We start from the raw sequence: 17,951 nt of genomic DNA on the forward strand, positions 1-17,951 counted from the left end.
AGTTTAAATACTAGAAGCAGAGCTGGTGCTGGGCATAAACCCACGACACAATTTCTTCGGGCCCTGAGCAGCTCAAGCAGCCGCTTATTTGCTTTTTTAGTATGTGTTGTGAGGGGCCCCAAATATTCCTGCTTAGGGCCCCCGGAGGACTAGCACTGCCTCTGAAAGGGCAGGTCGGTTTTGTAGGTGGCTCCTGAAATGACGGGGGGAAATACAGTGAAGTGGAACAGCTGCTCTTAGAACATAATACAAGGACAGCCACGCTGGGTCAGACCAATGGTCCATCTAGCCCAGGATCCTGACTGGTGACAGTAGCCAATGCCAGGTGCTTCAGAGGGAATGAACAGAACAGGACAGTTATTGAGTGATCCATCCCCAGTCGTCCAGTCCCAGCTTCTAGCAGTCAGAGGCTTTGGGATACCCAAGCATGGGGTTATGTCCATGACCATCTTGGCTAATAGCCATTGATGGATTTACCCTCCAGGAGCTTATCTAATTCTTTTTTTTTTTTTTGAACCCCATTATAATTTTGGCCTTCACACATCCCCTGGCAAGGAGTTCCACAGGTTGACTGTGCATTGCATGAAGAATCATAGCACTAGAAGGGACCTTGAGAGGTCATCTAGTCAAGTCCCCTGCACTCATGGCAGGACTAAGTATTATCTAGACCATCCCTGACAGGTGTTTGTCTAACATGCTCTTAAAAATCTCCAATGACTGAGATTACACAACCTCCCTGGGCAATTTATTCCAGTGCTTAATCACCCTGACAGGAAGTTTTTCCTAATGTCCAATCTAAACTGCCCTTGCTGCAATTTAAACCCATTGCTTCTTGTTCCATCCTCAGAAATTAAGGAGAACAATTTTTCTCCCTCCTCCTTATAAAACCTTTTATGTACTTGAAAATTGTTATCATTCCCCCATGTGTTCTCTTCTCCAGACTAAACAAACCCAATTTTTTCAATCTTCCCTCATAGGCCATGTTTTCTAGACCTTTAATCATTTTTGTTGCTCTTCTCTGGACTGTCTCCAATTTGCCCACATCATTCCTGAAATGTGGTGCCCAGAACTGGACACAATACCACAGTTGAGGCCTAATGAGCACAGAGTAGAGTGGAAAAGTTACTTCTCATGTCTTGCTTACAATACTCCTGCTAATACATCCCAGAATTATGTTCACTTTTCCCCCCCAAGTGTTACACTGGTGACTCATATTTAGCTTGTGATCCACTATGACTCCCAGATTCCTTTCCGTAGTCCTCCTTCCTAGGCAGTCATTTCCCATTTTGTATGTGTGCAACTGATTGTTCCTTCCTAAGTGGAGTACTTTGCATTTGTCCTTATTGAATTACATCCTATTTACTTAGACCATTTCTCCAGTTTGTCCAGATCATTTTGAATTTTAATCCTATCTTCCACAGCACTTGCACCCCTCCCAGCTTGGTATCATCTGCAAACTTTGTAAGCAGGGCCGGCTCCAGGGTTTTGGCCGCCCCAAGCAGCCAAAAAAAAAAAAAAAAAAAGCCGCGATCTGCGGCAGCAATTCGGCGGGAGGTCCTTTGCTCCCAGCGGGAGTGAGGGACCGTCCGCCAAATTGCCGCTGAATACCTGGACGTGCTGCCCCTCTCCAGAACGGCCGCCCCAAGCACCTGCTTGCCAGGCTGGTGCCTGGAGCCGGCCCTGTGTGTAAGTGTTCTCTCTATGCCATTATCTAAATCATTGATGAAGATATTGAACAGAACCAGACCCCAGAACTGATCCCTGCGGGACCCCACTTGTTATGCCTTTTCAGCATGACTGTGAACCACTGATAACTACTCTCTGGGAACAGTTTTCCAGACAGTTATGCACCCACCTTATAGTAGCTTCATCTAGGTTGCATTTCCCTAGTTTGTTTATGAGAAGGTCATGCGAGACAGTATCAAAAGCTTTACTAAAGTCAAGCTATACCATGTCTACTGCTTCCCCCCATCCACAAGGTTTGTTACCCTGTCAAAGAAAGCTATCAGGTTGGTCTGACATGATTTGTTCTTGACAAATCCATTATGACTGTTACTTATCACCTCATTATCTTTTAGATGTTTGCAAATTGGTTGATTTGCTCCATTTCCAGGTGCTGAAGTTGAGAAATATTTACTTATGGGTGTTTTAAACCTGCTGCCTGTTAATTTCATTGGTGACCCCTGGTTCTTGTATTATGTGAAGGAGTAAATAACCCTTCCCTAGTCACTTTCTCCGCTCCAGTCATGATTTTAAAGACCTCTACCATATCCCTCCCTTAGTCATCTTTTCTAAGCTCAACCATCCTAGTCTTTTTCTTCTCTCCTTATCTGGAAGCTGTTCCATACCCCTAATCATTTTGTTGCCCCTTTTCTGTGCCTTTGCCAGTTCTGTTGTATCTGTTTGGAGATGGGGTGACCAGAAATGCATGCAGTAGTCAAGCGTGGGCATTGTATCCCTGCTCTGCTACTAGCCCTTAATGCACCTATCCTCCAAGAGCAGCTGCTTCCTCTTTGTGACTTGGGCCCCCAGCCAGGTCATAGCGGTCCAGGGTAGCAAAGTCTTTCAGGGGAAACTGTCCCAAGCAGGCCAGTCTCCACTGCCTGCTCGGTGAGACTTTCCCAGGGGCTGGCATGGGAACCCAGGCTTGCCTTCTACCCCAAGGGCCAGCTCCAGGACCCTCTAATCAACAACCAAGGTCTGAACTATTCTATCCCTGGCTGCTTTTTGCCCCTGAGCCTTTGCTACCTCTTTGGCTCCCCCCCAATTCTGGATTTTCCAGCCCAAACTCCCTCCTGGCAAGGAGTCACTGCAGGCTAGTTTCCTCTGTAGCTCCAAACATCCCTTCCTTCCCTCAGCAAGTGACTGCAAGCTACTGCTCTATAGACCCCAGCTGCGCTCAGCTCCTGGGCTTTATACAGGCCCCGCCTGTCTCTGTTCCTGTCCAGCTGAACCTCGTCCCTAATTAATCGCTGCTCCTCCAGATGCAGCCTGGGCAGTTAATTGATCTAGCTAGCAACCGTAACCTCTTCAGGCCTTGTGCGGAGCAGACACCTCAAATCATCCCCACGCCCTCAAGCCTATAAGCCTTGGGGGTGCGGCTGCCTCCTGCCCGGCATTTGCTTCACCGGGGCCAGCAGGGCGTCCCTCTCTTGTTCTGCTTCACCCGCGAGGAGACCCACATTATCCGGGTCCTCCACAGCACCCCATAACTTTTCCCTTTGGTACCGTGGCTACTCATTTCTCTGGTAGCACCTTCCCTTGCCCCACAGGATCCCGCAGCCCGCTTTCCCTCAGGGCCTGAGTTCCCACCACAGCTTGCTTCGCTTCAGTGGCAGTTCCTACGTCCCTCTGGGCCCTCTCCGTCGCAAGCGTTTTATCTTCCAACTCCACCACCCCATGCTGGGTGCAGGGTTGACCACCTACCAGGTCCACGGTCATCCCTGCTCCGCCTACCCTGACAGTCTCCAACATGCTCCAGTCCCCAGGCACCCGCCCCCCGACCATGCCTTCCCCTTTGGTATCCCCTAAGAGGGCAGAGCCTTTTTATAGGGCCAACCTCACGGTGCCCAAACCAGCCGCTTGTCCTTGCCTTGTCAATAGGTTGTGCTTCAGCCTTGTCTATTCCCGTCCCAGTTCATAAATGAGCATCTCCTTCTTAGGGGCCCCCCGCTGACCACAAGCAACACACGCCCGTCCCTTCCCTTCCCTGTTCTCCCCACACGTTGGACTCTTTGGGGTTTCTTGTCTCCCTGCCTTCCGAGTAAGGCTTCTCTCCCCTATACAGCCAGGGCCACTCTCTTTTTAGGCATGTCCTTCACCTGCAAACATAGCACTTCTCTGGCTTCCCAGCCCCTGTACCCTTTCCAATCTCCCCCTCTGTGCCCTCTGCTAATCTCTTTCTACGTGAGCTTAAATCAATACAGCTGCTGTTCAGCCAGCCGTGTGTCCAATAGGTGTGCAGGTACACCTGGGCCTCTCACGGTGTCTGCTAATTCTCCAGCGCCTGCCTTTGTCAGCCCCCTTCCACAGGGACGTGGAAGTTTTCCCTGGGGCCCTTCCACAGGGACGGCGACTCTGGGTCCCCAGGCTGGGAGGATGCATACTGCAGCTCCATTGTCTCTTCCCACCATCTCCTACCCACCCAGGGTGTGTGATCTCAGCTGATCTGCCTGAAACTCGCCCTCATGTCCCAGGCCCCTGGCTTGGCCCGGCGCTCTGACTCCAGCTCGGGGAGAAAAGGCGTTTCCAGGGAGCCAGGTGGCCTTTTGTCCAGCCCTGTTTGTTTGCTCTCCTCTCTGGAGGCGGCTGGCAGAGCACACACAGCCCTGGACAGGTGGGATCTGGCTGCCAGTGTTATCGGGGATCAATCCTGATAAGAAACAAGCGGTGCTGGGACGCTCAGGGTGCCTCCTGCTAGGCATCTCCTGCTGTTCCAGTCCAGGGCGGGCGCTGGCACCGCCAGTCTGTAACGATCCTGGGGCGTCTGCCCTTAGACACAACCTCCAATGCCGCTTGGCTAAGCCACGGCCCCATATCTGGGCCAGATCCTCCACTGAAGCCCTGTGGGCGAAGTGGCTGCCAGGTGCAGGGGGGCGGTCCCTTGCCCTGTTATCTGGGGTTTCCTTCAGTACTCAGGAGGGGCCTGGCCCCATTCCCAGGAGCCCCAGGTGCAAGTTTTCCCTGGGGCCCTTCTTACTGACCCCCTCCCCAGCTGGGAAGAGAGTGAGACAGGCTTAGATGGCTCTGGGGGGCAGAGAGGAGGCTGGTCTGGGAGCTCTATAGAGTTTCCCGTCCTGTTCCACCGATCAGGATTAAGCCCAGTGGGAGATGGGGGCAGGGAGAGACCTGCAGAGGGATTATCTGCGGCTCCCCCACCCCTACGCTCTCCCATCCCAGTGCTCTAGGGAAGCACGGGGCGATGACACCCCTGCCCTGGACCAGAGCATTAGCCTCCTGTGGTTTGACGCTGGCGATGTGGAGCGGGACACAAGGGCCTGGCACGGGAGGTACCAAAGGCAGGGGGTACGGCCCTGGGCAGGAGACTCGGGTTTGCTCTTAGCAAGTTTCACTCCAAGCAGGTGCGATTTCAAAGACCTTGTGCTCGCTCTCCAATTAGGAGCCATGGGGGTTGGCCCCCTCTACGTCTCCTCCACTGCGACCCCCCCCCCAGCTCCTGCTATATCCTGGCCTGGCCCCTAGCGGCATCCCTTGCTCTGTGATCCCAGCACCCAGGCTGTAGCCCCCCGGGTGTGTCCCTTGTACTGTGGCACTTGGGGACCTCTGGCCCTAAGATGCGCCTCTGGGACTCTACATAAGCGGCAACCCCCCCACGCACACACCCTGGCTGCGTTCCCTTGGCTCTCCCCCAGACCTGCGACCCCCACCTCCCCCTTGCTCTGTCCCAACCCCCCCATAAGAACTCCCGGGACTGTGACCAGTGCACCCTGGAACCCCTGCGTTCAGCGTAGCCGCCCTGCCTAGCTCCCCCTCTGGAAATGTGAGTGGCTGGGATGGGACAAAGGTCCCTTGTGTTGGGGCCAGTGCAGGACAAGGTACTTCCTATCTCGAGCTGCATGGCTAGATTTTGAAACCACTTCCTGTGCGAGGCGCGTGGCCAGAGCCAGAGCTGCAGAGCCCCTCCTGCCCTGGCGCGGGGGTGTGTGTGTGTGTGTGTTACAGAGGGTGCTCTCACCTCTTGCTTTAACTGCCCCATGACCACTCCCCTGCTCAGCCCCACAGCCCGCTCCCAGCTGGGATCCCACGTGGTGCCGGCCCCTCCCAGCTGGGATCCAGCCTGTTGCTGATGCAGGGGGTGTGCAATCTCATGGAGGGTATTGCTGGCATTTGGGGTCCCCGCAACAAAGACCATGGGTCACCCCCTGCAGCAGGGCTCAGGATGACACTCCCCCTCGCCAGGGGAAAGCAGACTGGCCCATGGCGGTGAATCGCTGAGTAGCTCCTGCCCGCAGCCCTCTTGTCTCTGCTCCCGGGCAGGGGCTCTGAACTGGGGGGGTTTGGAGGTGGGGTGTGACCTGTGGACAACCTCTCTGGGGCCACACCTGCCCGTCTCGCACCTGTGGGGGGCTGAATCCTCGTGGCCACCTCCCTGCCACACACCCAGTTTTGAGAGACGTGCCTCGGTCAGTCCTGGGAAGCTGAGCAAGCTGGTGACCTGGGCACCATGCTGTGGGGGAGGCTCGGAGCCACGCCCCCCCCCCCCGTGTCGGGAGCTGCTGTTGGCGTGAGTCGTGTGCCAGGCCATGCAGCAGCGTCGCTGGCTCATCCCAGTTGCGTAGGCTGTCATAATCCATCACTGGCTGTGAGCACCAGCTCGGCCCTGCTGGGGAGACTCCCACTTGCAGCCCCAGTCGCTGCCTGGGAGGGGCAGCTGGGCTTAGACTGGACCCATGGGTGCCACGGGGCTTCCCCCCAGCCTGGGTGAGCTGGTGGCTGCATCATGGGCAGCTGAAGCCTCAGAAACCTGTCCGGAGCCCCCCATAGACATTCTGAGGACCCGGTCGTTTGGAGGTACAGGGGGCTCCATCTCTGCTCCCCACAGTCACTGCCCTCACTCATATCAGGTGTCCTTCATGACCCTTTTCACTCTGGAGTGACCCCCCCTCTGGGCCCCCTGACTGTGGGGGGCAGGCTGGGCTGATTCGTGGTGCTGTGCCCGCCCTCCCCAAGCATCTTCCCTGCCAGCATTAGTGGGATTTGCTGTCTGACCCCCTCAACCCCCAGGGGAGCCCTCTCATCTCTTGTTAATTGCGGGGCTGGGCGCTGTGCACGTTCTCCCTGCCCTACAAAGGCAGGCAAGGAGAGGAGGCTCTGTTTGCTGGGCAGATTAATTAGACCAGCTGGGTCCTGCAGGCAGCAGATGGCACAGATCACAGCTCCTTCCCTGGCAGATCAGAATCAGCGCTGGGGAAGACTGAGGCAGGATTGGCTGTGAGCATCCACCGGTCTCTTGGGCTGTCTCTGGTCCTCACCCCGACCCCCAGCATGACACCCCCTCCCTGCCATCCTCTACCTCTGCCCCATCTAGCCCACTGCTCTGCACCCAAGGGAAGCAGATAGAATTTCCTTGGTAGTGCAGCTGGGAACCAGGACCCCTGGGTGCTGGATGTGAGGCAGGGCAGGGGCATAGGCTCACAATTGGAGGTGGAGGAGCCAAGACACCTGGGTTCTCTTCCCCATTCCAGAAGGCTGAGATCCAGGGGCTAGTACAGGAGATGGGGAATCAGGACTCACGGGTTTTACTCTCAGCCCTGCCAGCGATCTGTGGGTGAGTCCCTTCCCTCACTGTGTGCCTCACTATCCCCATAGGAGGGCAGGGTTAATGGTTCATGCTCCCAGGGCCGAGGGGAGAACAGGGGGTTCCAGCCCTGCTTGCATGAGGGGCGGATTGGTGATTTCTCTGCCGATTGCTCCATGAGCAGCTAGGGCCACGGCGGCTCAGACGCAACCACGCTACCCCCTCCACCATGTGTGGGATGCAGCAGCGTCCCTCCACCATGAGCCGAGCTGGGCTGGTCACGACCCCCCTCTGTTGTGGCAGGCGCTGTCTCGTGCCATCTCAGCCCCCTGAGCTGATGGGTGCCGTCTCAGCCGGGAGCCCCCTCTGTGGTCGGAGCCCGGGCCCCCTCGCTTCCCAGGCATGAGGCAGTGGTGGCTCCTGAGCGATCCTCCACCTGCCGGGGCCGGATGAAGCTGCGGATGTGACCAGGAGGCAGGGATTTCCCCCCCGGGGCGTGTGTGTCATGATCCCGGATGCCCTGCATGCCCCCCCATCCCCACCTCCGCCAGCACTGCCAGCCAGGCCCCCTCAGACCCAGCAGATGTCCTAACAAAGGGGCTGCAGCCTCCGACGTCGTGCTCAGCCGAGCACAACATCCTGCACCAGAAGCGAAGTCAGCCCAGAACATTGGGGGAGAGGGGGGAGACCGGAGGGGGGGGGAGCCAGGCAGCCCCCTCCCCAATAACTGTCCCCTTTGTGCTGCTAATTGCCTAATCCCCACCCGTTCCGCTTTAATCGGCATCTGGAAAGTGACTTCCTGGGCTCAGCTGCCTTCCCCACGCTGGGGGGTTGGGGGAGAGCAAAGCGGGAGAGCGTCTCCCGCCTGTGGGACGATTTTCCTGACTCAATCAGAGCTAGGGAAGGGTGCCGGGGTGGGGGTGGGGGGGTGGAGGCAACTGCAGGGGACAGAGCAGGCAGCTTCCTCGGCCCTGGCAGAGGGAGTATCATGGAGGGCCGGAGCTCAGACTCTAGGCCCCGCTGACTGGGGAGACAATGGAGCAACCAGTGCCGTGGCTGCCTGTGCCATGGGGAAAGCAACCTTCCAGATTTGTCCCACCTGCCCCCAGACAGCAGTGCTCCCCCCCAGCCTCAGCTGGGTCCCTAGTGGGGAAAGGCCTGTGCCCCATCCCACTCCCCAAGCAGCCAGGCCCCGCAGCCTGGGCTGGATCGGAGCCAGCGCCCCTTAGAGGGGAAGGAAGCAGCGTGTTCCCCAACCTGTGGGATGAGTTTACTGGCCTCGGCTGCTATTGTCTTGGCCACAAAGGTGTTCAGCTGCACGTGGAGAGGCAAGGCTGAGCCGGCCCAGCAGGGGTGAACAAGCTCTCGCTGGGCAAGCAGTGATCCCATCGCCACCCCGCACATACCCGCTTGGGCTGGGCTGGGGCTTGGGTGAAAAGTGGGAATGGGAGGGGGCTGGGGACTTGGCTGCACATGGCAGGGTAGCTGGACAGTAGCAGTGACTGCTGCCTAATGGGAACCATCTGGGGCAGTGTGTGGAGAGGAACCAGGAGCAGAGCGGGTGGAACAGCTGGGAGTGGGGAGGATGGGGCTGAGTAGGGTGTGTGGGAGATGTGGAGCTGTGCTGGCTTGCACGCATGGGTGGGGGCTGTGCTGGTTTGGGGGGAAACAGGGCTGGTAAGGTCTGTACAGTGCTTGGAAATTCTCCCCCACTCTGGCACTCGCCTAATGGTTTCCTCCTGGGCGCCCCCAGCAGCTGCCCTCACCATGGTGGGCTGGGGGTGCTAAGCCCACTCAGGGCACTGGCAGGCAGGCCAGTGTTTGCACAGGAATCTCGCAAACAGGAGCCACTCCAGTGTGGGCAGTGGGATCTGCCTGCCAGGCCAGGGCATGGGCATGGTGCCCACAAGGGCTCCAGAGCATGGGGGGGAGCAGACGGGGCACCTCCTGGGGGAAGGTCTGTCCCTTGTTGCTCTTTGCTGGAGGCTTCAGCTCCCCACATCTCATCTGAGGGGCCGATTTTGCTCTGTTCGGGCCCAACAGCAGCACAGGTAGAGTCTTGTCTGTGTCGGTGGGGAGGGGAAACGGGGGATGCGTTCTGCTGCCCCCCCCTTGCCTCAAGCACAGTGTTTATGTGGCATCCCCCCCATCACCTTGTGCCCTGTCTCAGCAGTTGGGGCCAGCAAGGTGGAGGTCTCCATGCTGGAGACAGTGGAGGTGGAGTTGGGCCAGACGGCCAGGATTCCATGCAACTTCTCCATCCCGGCGGAGAGCAACTACGCCTACATCAACTGGTTCTATGTGAGTACCAGCGCCCGTGGGGGGGCCCGGGTTGGGGGACTGATGGGGCAGGATCGGGGACCCCCAGCGGGAAGGGTCATTGGGGACAGCGATGGGGGAGAAGCAGGGGGCACTGGAAGATGTAGGTGGGGGGCAGAAAGGAGGGGCTCGCATGGGAGCGTTTGAGGGGGAATAAGGTCCCTGGAGCAGCTCGGTTGCTGGCCTGGCAAAGGCTGGCAGTGGGGGTCCCAGTCAGAGCGACACAATCTTCCCCCATCTCCCCGCCATCAGCCACCTTGGCGCCGTGCTAACAAAAGCCTCCACCGCCACCTGGTGGCACAAAGAGGGCCCAACACCTGGTGAGTCCTGGGCTGGAGTGGCAAGACCCTCTCTTTCCCCTTTAGATCCACAAAAACAACCGGACAAAGATCTACTACATGGTCCGCGACCAGGCCTTTGAGCCGGACCGCGAGTACAAGGGCCGGGTGGCCATGGAGAACGACTTTACCTTCACCATCAGCAGGGTGACCCTGCAGGACGCCAGGACCTTCGTGTGCCAGGTCGGGGCGGGCAGCTTAGGGGTGGGCGAGAACCGGACCAAGCTCCACATTTACAGTGAGTGCCGCTGGGCCCAGAAGCTGGGGGGGTGGGAGGGGCAGGGCAACAGCCTATGATTGGCATCTCTGCGCGAGCCCCTGCTCTCGATGCTGCTGACATGTTCTTTTCCCCTCCCCCACTCAGGGCTGCCTGCCCCTGCCAGGGCTTGGCCTAGGGGCCTGGAGGCTGATTTAGGCCGGCAGCCTAGGACAGGGCAGCATGCGAGTGTCTCCCCGCCGGCCATAGATCACAAGGCGTGGGCATTAGTGAGAGAGACTAATCCCCACGCCTTGTGATCTACGGCAGGCGGAGAGACCCTCACAGGCTCCCGCCCCTGCTGCCATTCCCAGGGTTGCAGCGGGAAGGTAGGAACAGGCTCACGGCGAAGGACAGAACCGAGAACAAGGGCTGGGTCTGGTTCCCCCTTGCGTGGCGCTGGCTCAGCCTGGGGAGGGGTCGGGGACTTTGCCTTTCCCCTCCCTCTCAGTCCGCCTGGCCCCAAACGCCTGCCTGGCCTGCTGCTCTTTTCCAGAAACCCCGGAGCCTCCTGAGATTCAGGTGAACGACGCAGGCATCCCAGTGACGAGTAAGGAGATCCCAAAGGTGAGGGGAGCCAGCTGCGCCCCACCCAGCCTGGCTAGCACCGAGGGGGTCAGAGCACTGCTGGGGGGAAGGCACCGAGCAGAAGGTGGGATACTACTGGCAAGAAGCTCACAGTGCCAGCAGGGGTGGGGAGAACCTTAACTGCCTTGTCCGGTGCAAGCTGCACCATGTGCCATGTGTGTGTGGGGGGGGGGGAACTGGGGGTGCTGCGCGGGGACCCAGAGGTTTTCAGCACCAAGCGCTCCCTTTGCTGTCTCAGATCGCAGAGTGCATCAGCAAGAACGGCTTTCCGGCCCCCAACATCACATGGTACAAGAACGGGAGCCCCCTGTGGCAGGACGACACACGTAAGTTTTGGGGCCGGCTCCTTCCCCTTGGGCTGCTTAGGTACGTTGTAGCCTGTGGGGGCCAGAGCTGGGGTAAGGGGCCCGCCCAGGCAATTCCAGGATCACAATGCTCAGGATAATCCTGTATCCTGCTGCAAGGAAGCTCACGGTGACGGAGTGCCCATGGGCACTGTTGTGAGGAAGCTCACAGCAATCCTGCTCAGCCCAGGGGTGAGAAGCTTGTGTATCCCCATTCCTTCCTTCCAGCAATCCTGGGGTCGGCAGGGGGAGGGTCCCTTGGAGCCAACAGGGGCTGCAGGTGCTCAATCCCTCTTGGCACTGCCCCCATCATCTGCTTTCACCCAGCAGAAGTCAGCATCCTCTCCACCCTCACCAAGGAGTCCAGCGGGCTGTACACGGTGAGAAGCATCCTCTTCGCCCACGTGAGCCGCGAGGACCGCCAGTCCCGCTTCCACTGCGAGGTCAGCTACCGCCTGCTGGGGGCCGACCAGACTGCCACGTCCGAGAAGGTCAACCTCACCGTGTTCTGTGAGTCTGGGTCTGATCAGCCACGCCCAGGGGAAGGGGAATGACTCTCCATCCTGGCGATAACCCTCCCTGCACTGTGGGGTTGATGCTGCAATAGACCAGACTGTAACTTCCATGGCACCGCCTGAATGCCGTACGGCTGTTGCTCTGCATGGGGATGGTAGCGGGGGCCTGCAGTGATCCATGCCCGCCCCCCCAGCTCCAGGTGTTGCCGGAGGTGCATTGCAACATGTGGCATCTGCTCAAGTTCTAGCCCCTCATGCTGAAGCTTGAGCGTGGACGTAGGTGGAGTAACTCTGTTTTCCCTGCGCTCTCCAGCCAGAGCGTCTATCAGATTCCCGCTCTCCTGTTTGCCGCTTGCTAGTTTCTCATGGGCCCCCTGGTCTGCCTGCCCCACGGTCCCAGCTGAGCCGAAGCTCTTCATGTCTCTCTCTCTCTGCATCCCAGATTCCACGGAGAACCTGACCCTGGTGATACACTCTCCCCAGCCGCAGGTGCGGGAAGGGGACGAGGTGACGCTGCACTGCGAGGGGGACGGGAACCCCCCGCCCGAGTACAACCTGCTGAAAGTGCAGGTGAGCAAAGGGACGGGGCGGCAGGCCAGGGCAGGCAGGCTCTGGATGCCCAGGGGCTGACAGAGTGTGCCTTGAATGTGGGGCTGCCTGACAGTCCCTGTCTGAGCTCCCCACAGGCTGTCTCTGTTCTCCCCTGTGCACGGGGATCCTCACCCTTCCTGCGCTGGGGGGGGGGGGAGCTGAGGGTTCCACACACTTGCTACACCTGGACCTTCCCCAGTCTGGGAATCTATGGCAGAGGGCTGGACGGCTCAAGGAAAGGGATAATCGCTGTGCCAGGGCACCGGTTCCAGCCCTGCCCCATGCGGAGTGGGCTTGATCAAGAGATGGAAGGCAGAGTCTGCCCCCCCCCCCACTAGGGCAGCAGTTCCAGCCCAGCCCAGCCCAGGGCAGGGGAATAGACTAAGGGGCTGCAGACCTCCAGCAGCTCCACCCCTGCTCCCGGTGCCAACACGACAGGGCCGGCTCTAGGCACCAGCAAAACAAGCTGGTGCTTGGGGCGGCACATTTTTAGGGGCGGCATGGCCGGCGCCAGAATGCCGCCCCTAAAAATGTGCCCCGGCCGCCCTAGCTCACCTCCGCTGCTGCTGCCACGGCGCGCGAAACAGCTGATTCATGCGCCGCTAATCGCCCTCCCTCCCAGGCTCTCAAGCGGCGGCGGCTCAGGGTCACCCCCTCCCTCCCAGGCTCTCAAACCTGGGAGGGGGAGGAGATCCCGAGCGGCCATTTCGCGTGCCGTTGCTCCCCCACCCTCCCAGGCTTGGGAGCCTGGGAGGGAGGGGGAGAAGCGGCGCCCGCGCCACGGCCACTTGGAGTCTCCCCCTCCCTCCCAGGCTCTCAAACCTGGGAGGGGGGGGAGACTCCGAGTGGCCACGGTGTGGGCGCCGCTTCTCCCTCTCCCTCCCTCCTAGGCTTGAGAGCCTGGGGGGAGGAGGCAGGGCTGGGGATTTGGGGAAGGGGCGGAGCTGAGGCGGGGCCGGGGTAATTAAAGAACGGGGGGGGCGGCCAAAATTGTTTTTGCTTTGGGCGGCAAAAATCCTAGAGCCGGCCCTGCAACACGAGCCAGGTGTGCGCCCACGTACCCCCACTCCGTCTGCCTTGTGCCCCTCAGGAGGGTGCCCAGCCTGAGGAGAAAGAACTAACCGCCAGCAATGGGGTGCTGACCCTGCGGAAGGTCAAGAAGGAGGACAGCGGCCGGTACCTGTGCCGGACTTTCGACCTCGACTCCATGATGAACCTGGAAGCCACGGTGAACCTGTCTGTGAATTGTAAGGGAGGGCCGGGGGGGAGGCAGGGAGGTTCCCCTGGGCCCTGGGCCATCCCAGCCCTTCTCCCATTGAGCTCCACAGCTGCCCACCCCCATCCAGCTTGATGGGCTGGTGACTCAGGGCCCCATGATGCCAGCTGACCGGAGGAGTGGTTCCCCAGCTAGGGGGAGGGGGCATTCGAGAACGGCCGCTTCCGGCAGCCCCCACCCAGAGCCGGCCTGTGTCCATGCTCCGGGCTGGCTCCTGGGAACCAGCTTCTGTTCTGTACCAGCGTCAGCGAGCCCTCGGCCACACGAAGGGCGCTGTGTCTCATCCCCACGCTTGCTCTCTCCCTAGACCTCGAAGGGCTCAAGATAACCCCCGAGGGGCCCATCCAGCTGCAGCAGGGAGACGTCTTAGCCCTGACCTGTGACGCCAGAGGCTCCAGGCCCTTGGAGTTCCGATGGAAGAAGGAAAAGGTAATGGACCATGTGGACGGCTGCTCCCAGGCAATGGCACAGTGCTCCAGCGTCGCTGGGACCAGGGCACCGTGCAGGAAAGGCCTTGGCCGTGCTCCAGTGACCTGTAGAGTTAGATGAAACCTCATTAATACTCCCCCGGGGCAGGACATTCCCTGCCCGCTAACCCCGAGGGGCTGAGATTCTCTCCCTGCCCCCCAACAGTGGAGCTGGAAAGCTTGGGAAGACCCAGCTGCTCCCTCGGCCACGTGCTGCTCCCGGGCAAGAGGCGGGGCCACGGCCGTCGGACACTAGCCTGCTCGTCTCTTTTTCCAGAAGGGGAAACTGCTGGGGCCAGGAAAGCAACTGAAACTGAGCAACGTCACCCTCGAATCTTCGGGCAACTACAGCTGCGAGGTGGCTGTGACGGGGGTGCCAGGCCTCTCCCGCTCCAAGCAAGTGTACGTCGCTGTTCACGGTAAGAGCCAGCCACCGCCGTATCCCCACCCCCTTCCTGCGCAGGCTGGGGGAGGGGGAGAATCCAGCAAGGAGCCCGTGGAATTGCCCTGGTGGTTCACGCAGTCCCCACCTGACTGCTTCCACTCGAGCCCTGCCAGTCCCTGGGCCTGGGAGGAATGCGCTGGCAGAGAGACATGCAGCCTCCCTACTTCTTTACTCCTCTGTTAAATGCAAGTGCGCCCTGTGCCTGGGGGGCATGGTGCATCTCCCCCCACCTGGGCAGATGGCTGCAGGGAGGCCATGTCCCAATCCTGGATAATTGCACCTGTATTTCCCCCTCCGTATTGTCCTTGAGGGCACCCACTCTAGGCTCCTGGCTCCTCAGCTGTCACCTCTCTTGGGCAGAGACTCACATTTCTCTCCCTCCTGACTGGAGTTTTTCCAGACTGCAGTTTATTCCCAGCAAGCCAGGCTGCCGGAACAGGGCAGCATCCGTGCTTCACTTCCTCGATGGAGGCTATGAACAGCTGTCATTGCCAGTAGTCACAAGTCGGCGCACAGCTCTTTCTAAGCAAGCCCATTGATTCTTAAGGTGAAAGCCAAGAAAACCGATTACAAACAAGCAAAGAGCCTCCATGCAGCGGTCACCCCCGCCTGCAGACTGAGGTTCTTCAAACCCCACAACTGGGTTTTCATAGAATCATAGAATATCAGGGCTGGAAGGAACCTTAGGAGGTCATCTTGTAGGAGGTCATCTTGTCCAAGCCCCTGCTCACAACAGGACCAATCCCCAGATGGATTTTTGCCCCAGATCCCTAGATGGCCCCCTCAAGGATTGAACTCACAACCCTGGGTTTCGCAGGCCAATGCTCAAACCACCGAGCTATCCCTCCCCAGGGTTAGCGTCTCAGATTCGAAACAGCCATAAATAGCTCAGTCATTCCTTTGTAGGGCTTGGGCCTTTGATCTTGGCTTTGTGAACCAGGTGATCAGCAGAAGGGCATAGCTTCAGAAGCCTGCGGTTTTGAACAACCAGAGGTGGGGAATTTGGTTCCCCCCCCTCCCCAGGAAAAGCACTAAACACATTTTGTACCCAGACTCCATTTTTGCCTGGCCCATTGTTCAGTCCAGTCCTCTGAAACACCCCTCCCCCGGCTGTCACATCTCCCCACACAATCCCAGCCCACAATAAGACATAAACCGTTCATCAAGTACAATGGGCCCCCAAAGATACATAAACCTATTTCAATATAGTCTCCCAAGGACACGGCAGGAAATTGTCCCATCTGTCCCAGGCCACACTGACCCCTCTGCTCTGTGTTTCTTCCTCCCCTGCAGCAAAGCCGCAGATCAGTTCCAAGGATTCCCTGGTGCCCGTGCAACCGAACGAGCTGGTGACTCTGATGTGCAAAGCTGCTGCCTTCCCTGAGCCCAAGATCACGTGGAGCATCAATGGAAAGGTGAGACCCACCTGCTGGATGCGGCGCAGGTAACGGACCCGGGGGCTAGGCGCGGTTCTTGACCTCTTCCATTCAAGTGTCTCCTGTTACATATTTTGGGGGAAACCCACAACTAGGGAGGGCAGTCGTAGGCCCTGGTTGGGAACCCAGGGGCTAGTGATCACTTCTTCCCCTCCTGAGCGGCATCCCTCACTCTCTTCCATCTCCCCCCAGGTCCAAAACCACACAGACCGTCACCGCGTCATCAGCAACTTGACCGTCCAGGTCACCCCAGACCTGCTGCAGTCAGGAGTCACCTGCACAGCCACTAACGAGCTTGGCAATAGCAGTCATCACATTACGCTGAAGCGGAGTAAGTCTCCTGGCCACATTGACGGGGGAAGTGCCCCATGAAGGAAATTCCCTTCTCTCACTCCAGACCAGACTGGAGTCCTCCCCTCCTGCTCTAATTCACAAAACAAGGAGACCATGTTTTCTTAATGATTTTTTTTTTTTATTTCTGATTAGAAACAAAATACATAATATACCAAGAGCATCAGACCCCAGTCATGTAGCCTTCAATGCATGGGCCCACACAACCCCAATAGACCTCAGCCTGCCTGCGAAGAGATGAATAGAATAGGGGATCTGCAAAGGGGCTTTGCATTCTCCAGGCCTGATAGTCATTCATGCAGCACTGACAGGGTATAAATGGAACTCAGCCTAACTGAGAATTGGGCCCTTCTTTAGGGCTGGTACAAAAAAAAAAAAAAAAAAAAAGTAATATGTTTTGTCAAAATATCAGCCATCTCAAAAAAATCTTTTTAAACAAAGTTTTGATTTTTGGAGAAAGAAGTGACAGGGCACGTAAAATGAAAGCGTTTCTACCTGCTGGGCCCCTCGAATTTTCAAAAATCAGAAAATTCCACCCCAGATATTTTTGGAGAGAAAAGCCGTGATGGAGAAAGACAGACAGCACCCATGTGCCCCTGTCCAAGCTAGTGGTTCCACTTGAGACATTTCGGGAGTAGCTGGTCTGGCTTGGTCTGATTTTGCTGAGGACGTTCTGAGCGTCTCTGCCATTTTTCAAGTCTTAATAATAATCTCTTCCTCTTTCTGTCAAGGCCTAATCCTGTCAGGTGCTGAGCATCCTCTACTCAGGTTGATGTCAATGGGAGTTGAGGATACGCCGCACCTCCCAAGATCTGGTTCTTAGTACATGAGTATTCCCTTTGACTACTCACGTGCTCCAACGTCTGATTGGGAGCCTTATTCCAGTGTCACTGGTCGCCGAATATAACCAGTTAGGAGAGACCGGTCCAGGGAAAACAGGATTGACAAGACCCGAATTGCCAATGGAGGAGGAACTTTTCCGTCTCTCTTTGTAAAAGTCAGTTTTCCTCTCTGCAGTGAGCCTAAACGTACATAGAAAAGAGATCATTAATACCAGAACAGGGAGGGCCACTTACTCTCTATTTACAACTAGTAGGAAAAGTACTGTGATTGCGGCACAAACCCACTGGGTACCTACTTACTTTTGAGCAACAAGGAGTTCTAACTCATAGCTGTGTTCCCTTGAAGAGAACTCACCTTTGTGAAGAGATGTGCGGAGAGAATCTCTTTCTTCAGTGGTAGGATTCATCTATTTCCCTGGTCTCTTGCTGCACGGATGGAAGAACGTGTTGGTTCTTAACCATTTGCTCGGGGTTCAACTCCCTGTGAATTACAAATCTAAACGCCAAGTCCACTTTGCAGGGTATGACGTGCCCACCCACAAATTCTTCCATAAGGGCAAAATGTGAATTCTAGGGCTAGTGTTTACAAAGCCTCCATAGGTTATTACTGGAGCTGCTGTGCGCCACAAACCAGAATCGGGGCCCCAGCGTGCTAGGTGCTGCACAAAGTGACATTCCCTGCCCCGAAGGGGTTACAATATTTCCTTGATTGCCTTACTCCAAAGGCTGAGCTAAGCAGGAGAGGTGACAGACTGCACTGTAAGATATAAAGCTCAGTTCTACTCGAAAAGTGACCGTGAAAGAGGCATCATGGGGGTTCATTGTAAAATGGTGATTTTCCTAATTTGCAAGTTCACCCTGGAATCAAAGAGCTGCTGGCTTTGATTGGAGCCCAGGCACGACTAACAGCAGTCGGAACTTAGTT

The 17,951-nt window shown here is 57.5% G+C and overlaps 1 protein-coding gene across 2 annotated transcripts in view; it reads left to right on the forward strand.

The window, feature by feature from the left end:
- MCAM (melanoma cell adhesion molecule) overlaps positions 1-17,951 on the forward strand; it is a 35,788-nt gene that overhangs the window by 13,709 nt on the left and 4,128 nt on the right. For both annotated transcript variants that reach the window (XM_034754610.1, XM_034754611.1), the window contains exons 2-12: positions 9,432-9,559; positions 9,943-10,153; positions 10,668-10,738; positions 10,998-11,085; positions 11,434-11,613; positions 12,061-12,188; positions 13,300-13,456; positions 13,793-13,914; positions 14,230-14,371; positions 15,691-15,812; positions 16,026-16,164. In XM_034754610.1, the coding sequence (XP_034610501.1) occupies positions 9,432-9,559; positions 9,943-10,153; positions 10,668-10,738; positions 10,998-11,085; positions 11,434-11,613; positions 12,061-12,188; positions 13,300-13,456; positions 13,793-13,914; positions 14,230-14,371; positions 15,691-15,812; positions 16,026-16,164 (1,488 nt within the window). The remainder of the gene's footprint in view (positions 1-9,431; positions 9,560-9,942; positions 10,154-10,667; positions 10,739-10,997; positions 11,086-11,433; positions 11,614-12,060; positions 12,189-13,299; positions 13,457-13,792; positions 13,915-14,229; positions 14,372-15,690; positions 15,813-16,025; positions 16,165-17,951) is intronic.

The sequence above is a fragment of the Trachemys scripta genome, chromosome 21 (assembly GCF_013100865.1).
Source record: "Trachemys scripta elegans isolate TJP31775 chromosome 21, CAS_Tse_1.0, whole genome shotgun sequence".
In the NCBI taxonomy this organism is placed as follows: Eukaryota; Metazoa; Chordata; order Testudines; family Emydidae; genus Trachemys; species Trachemys scripta.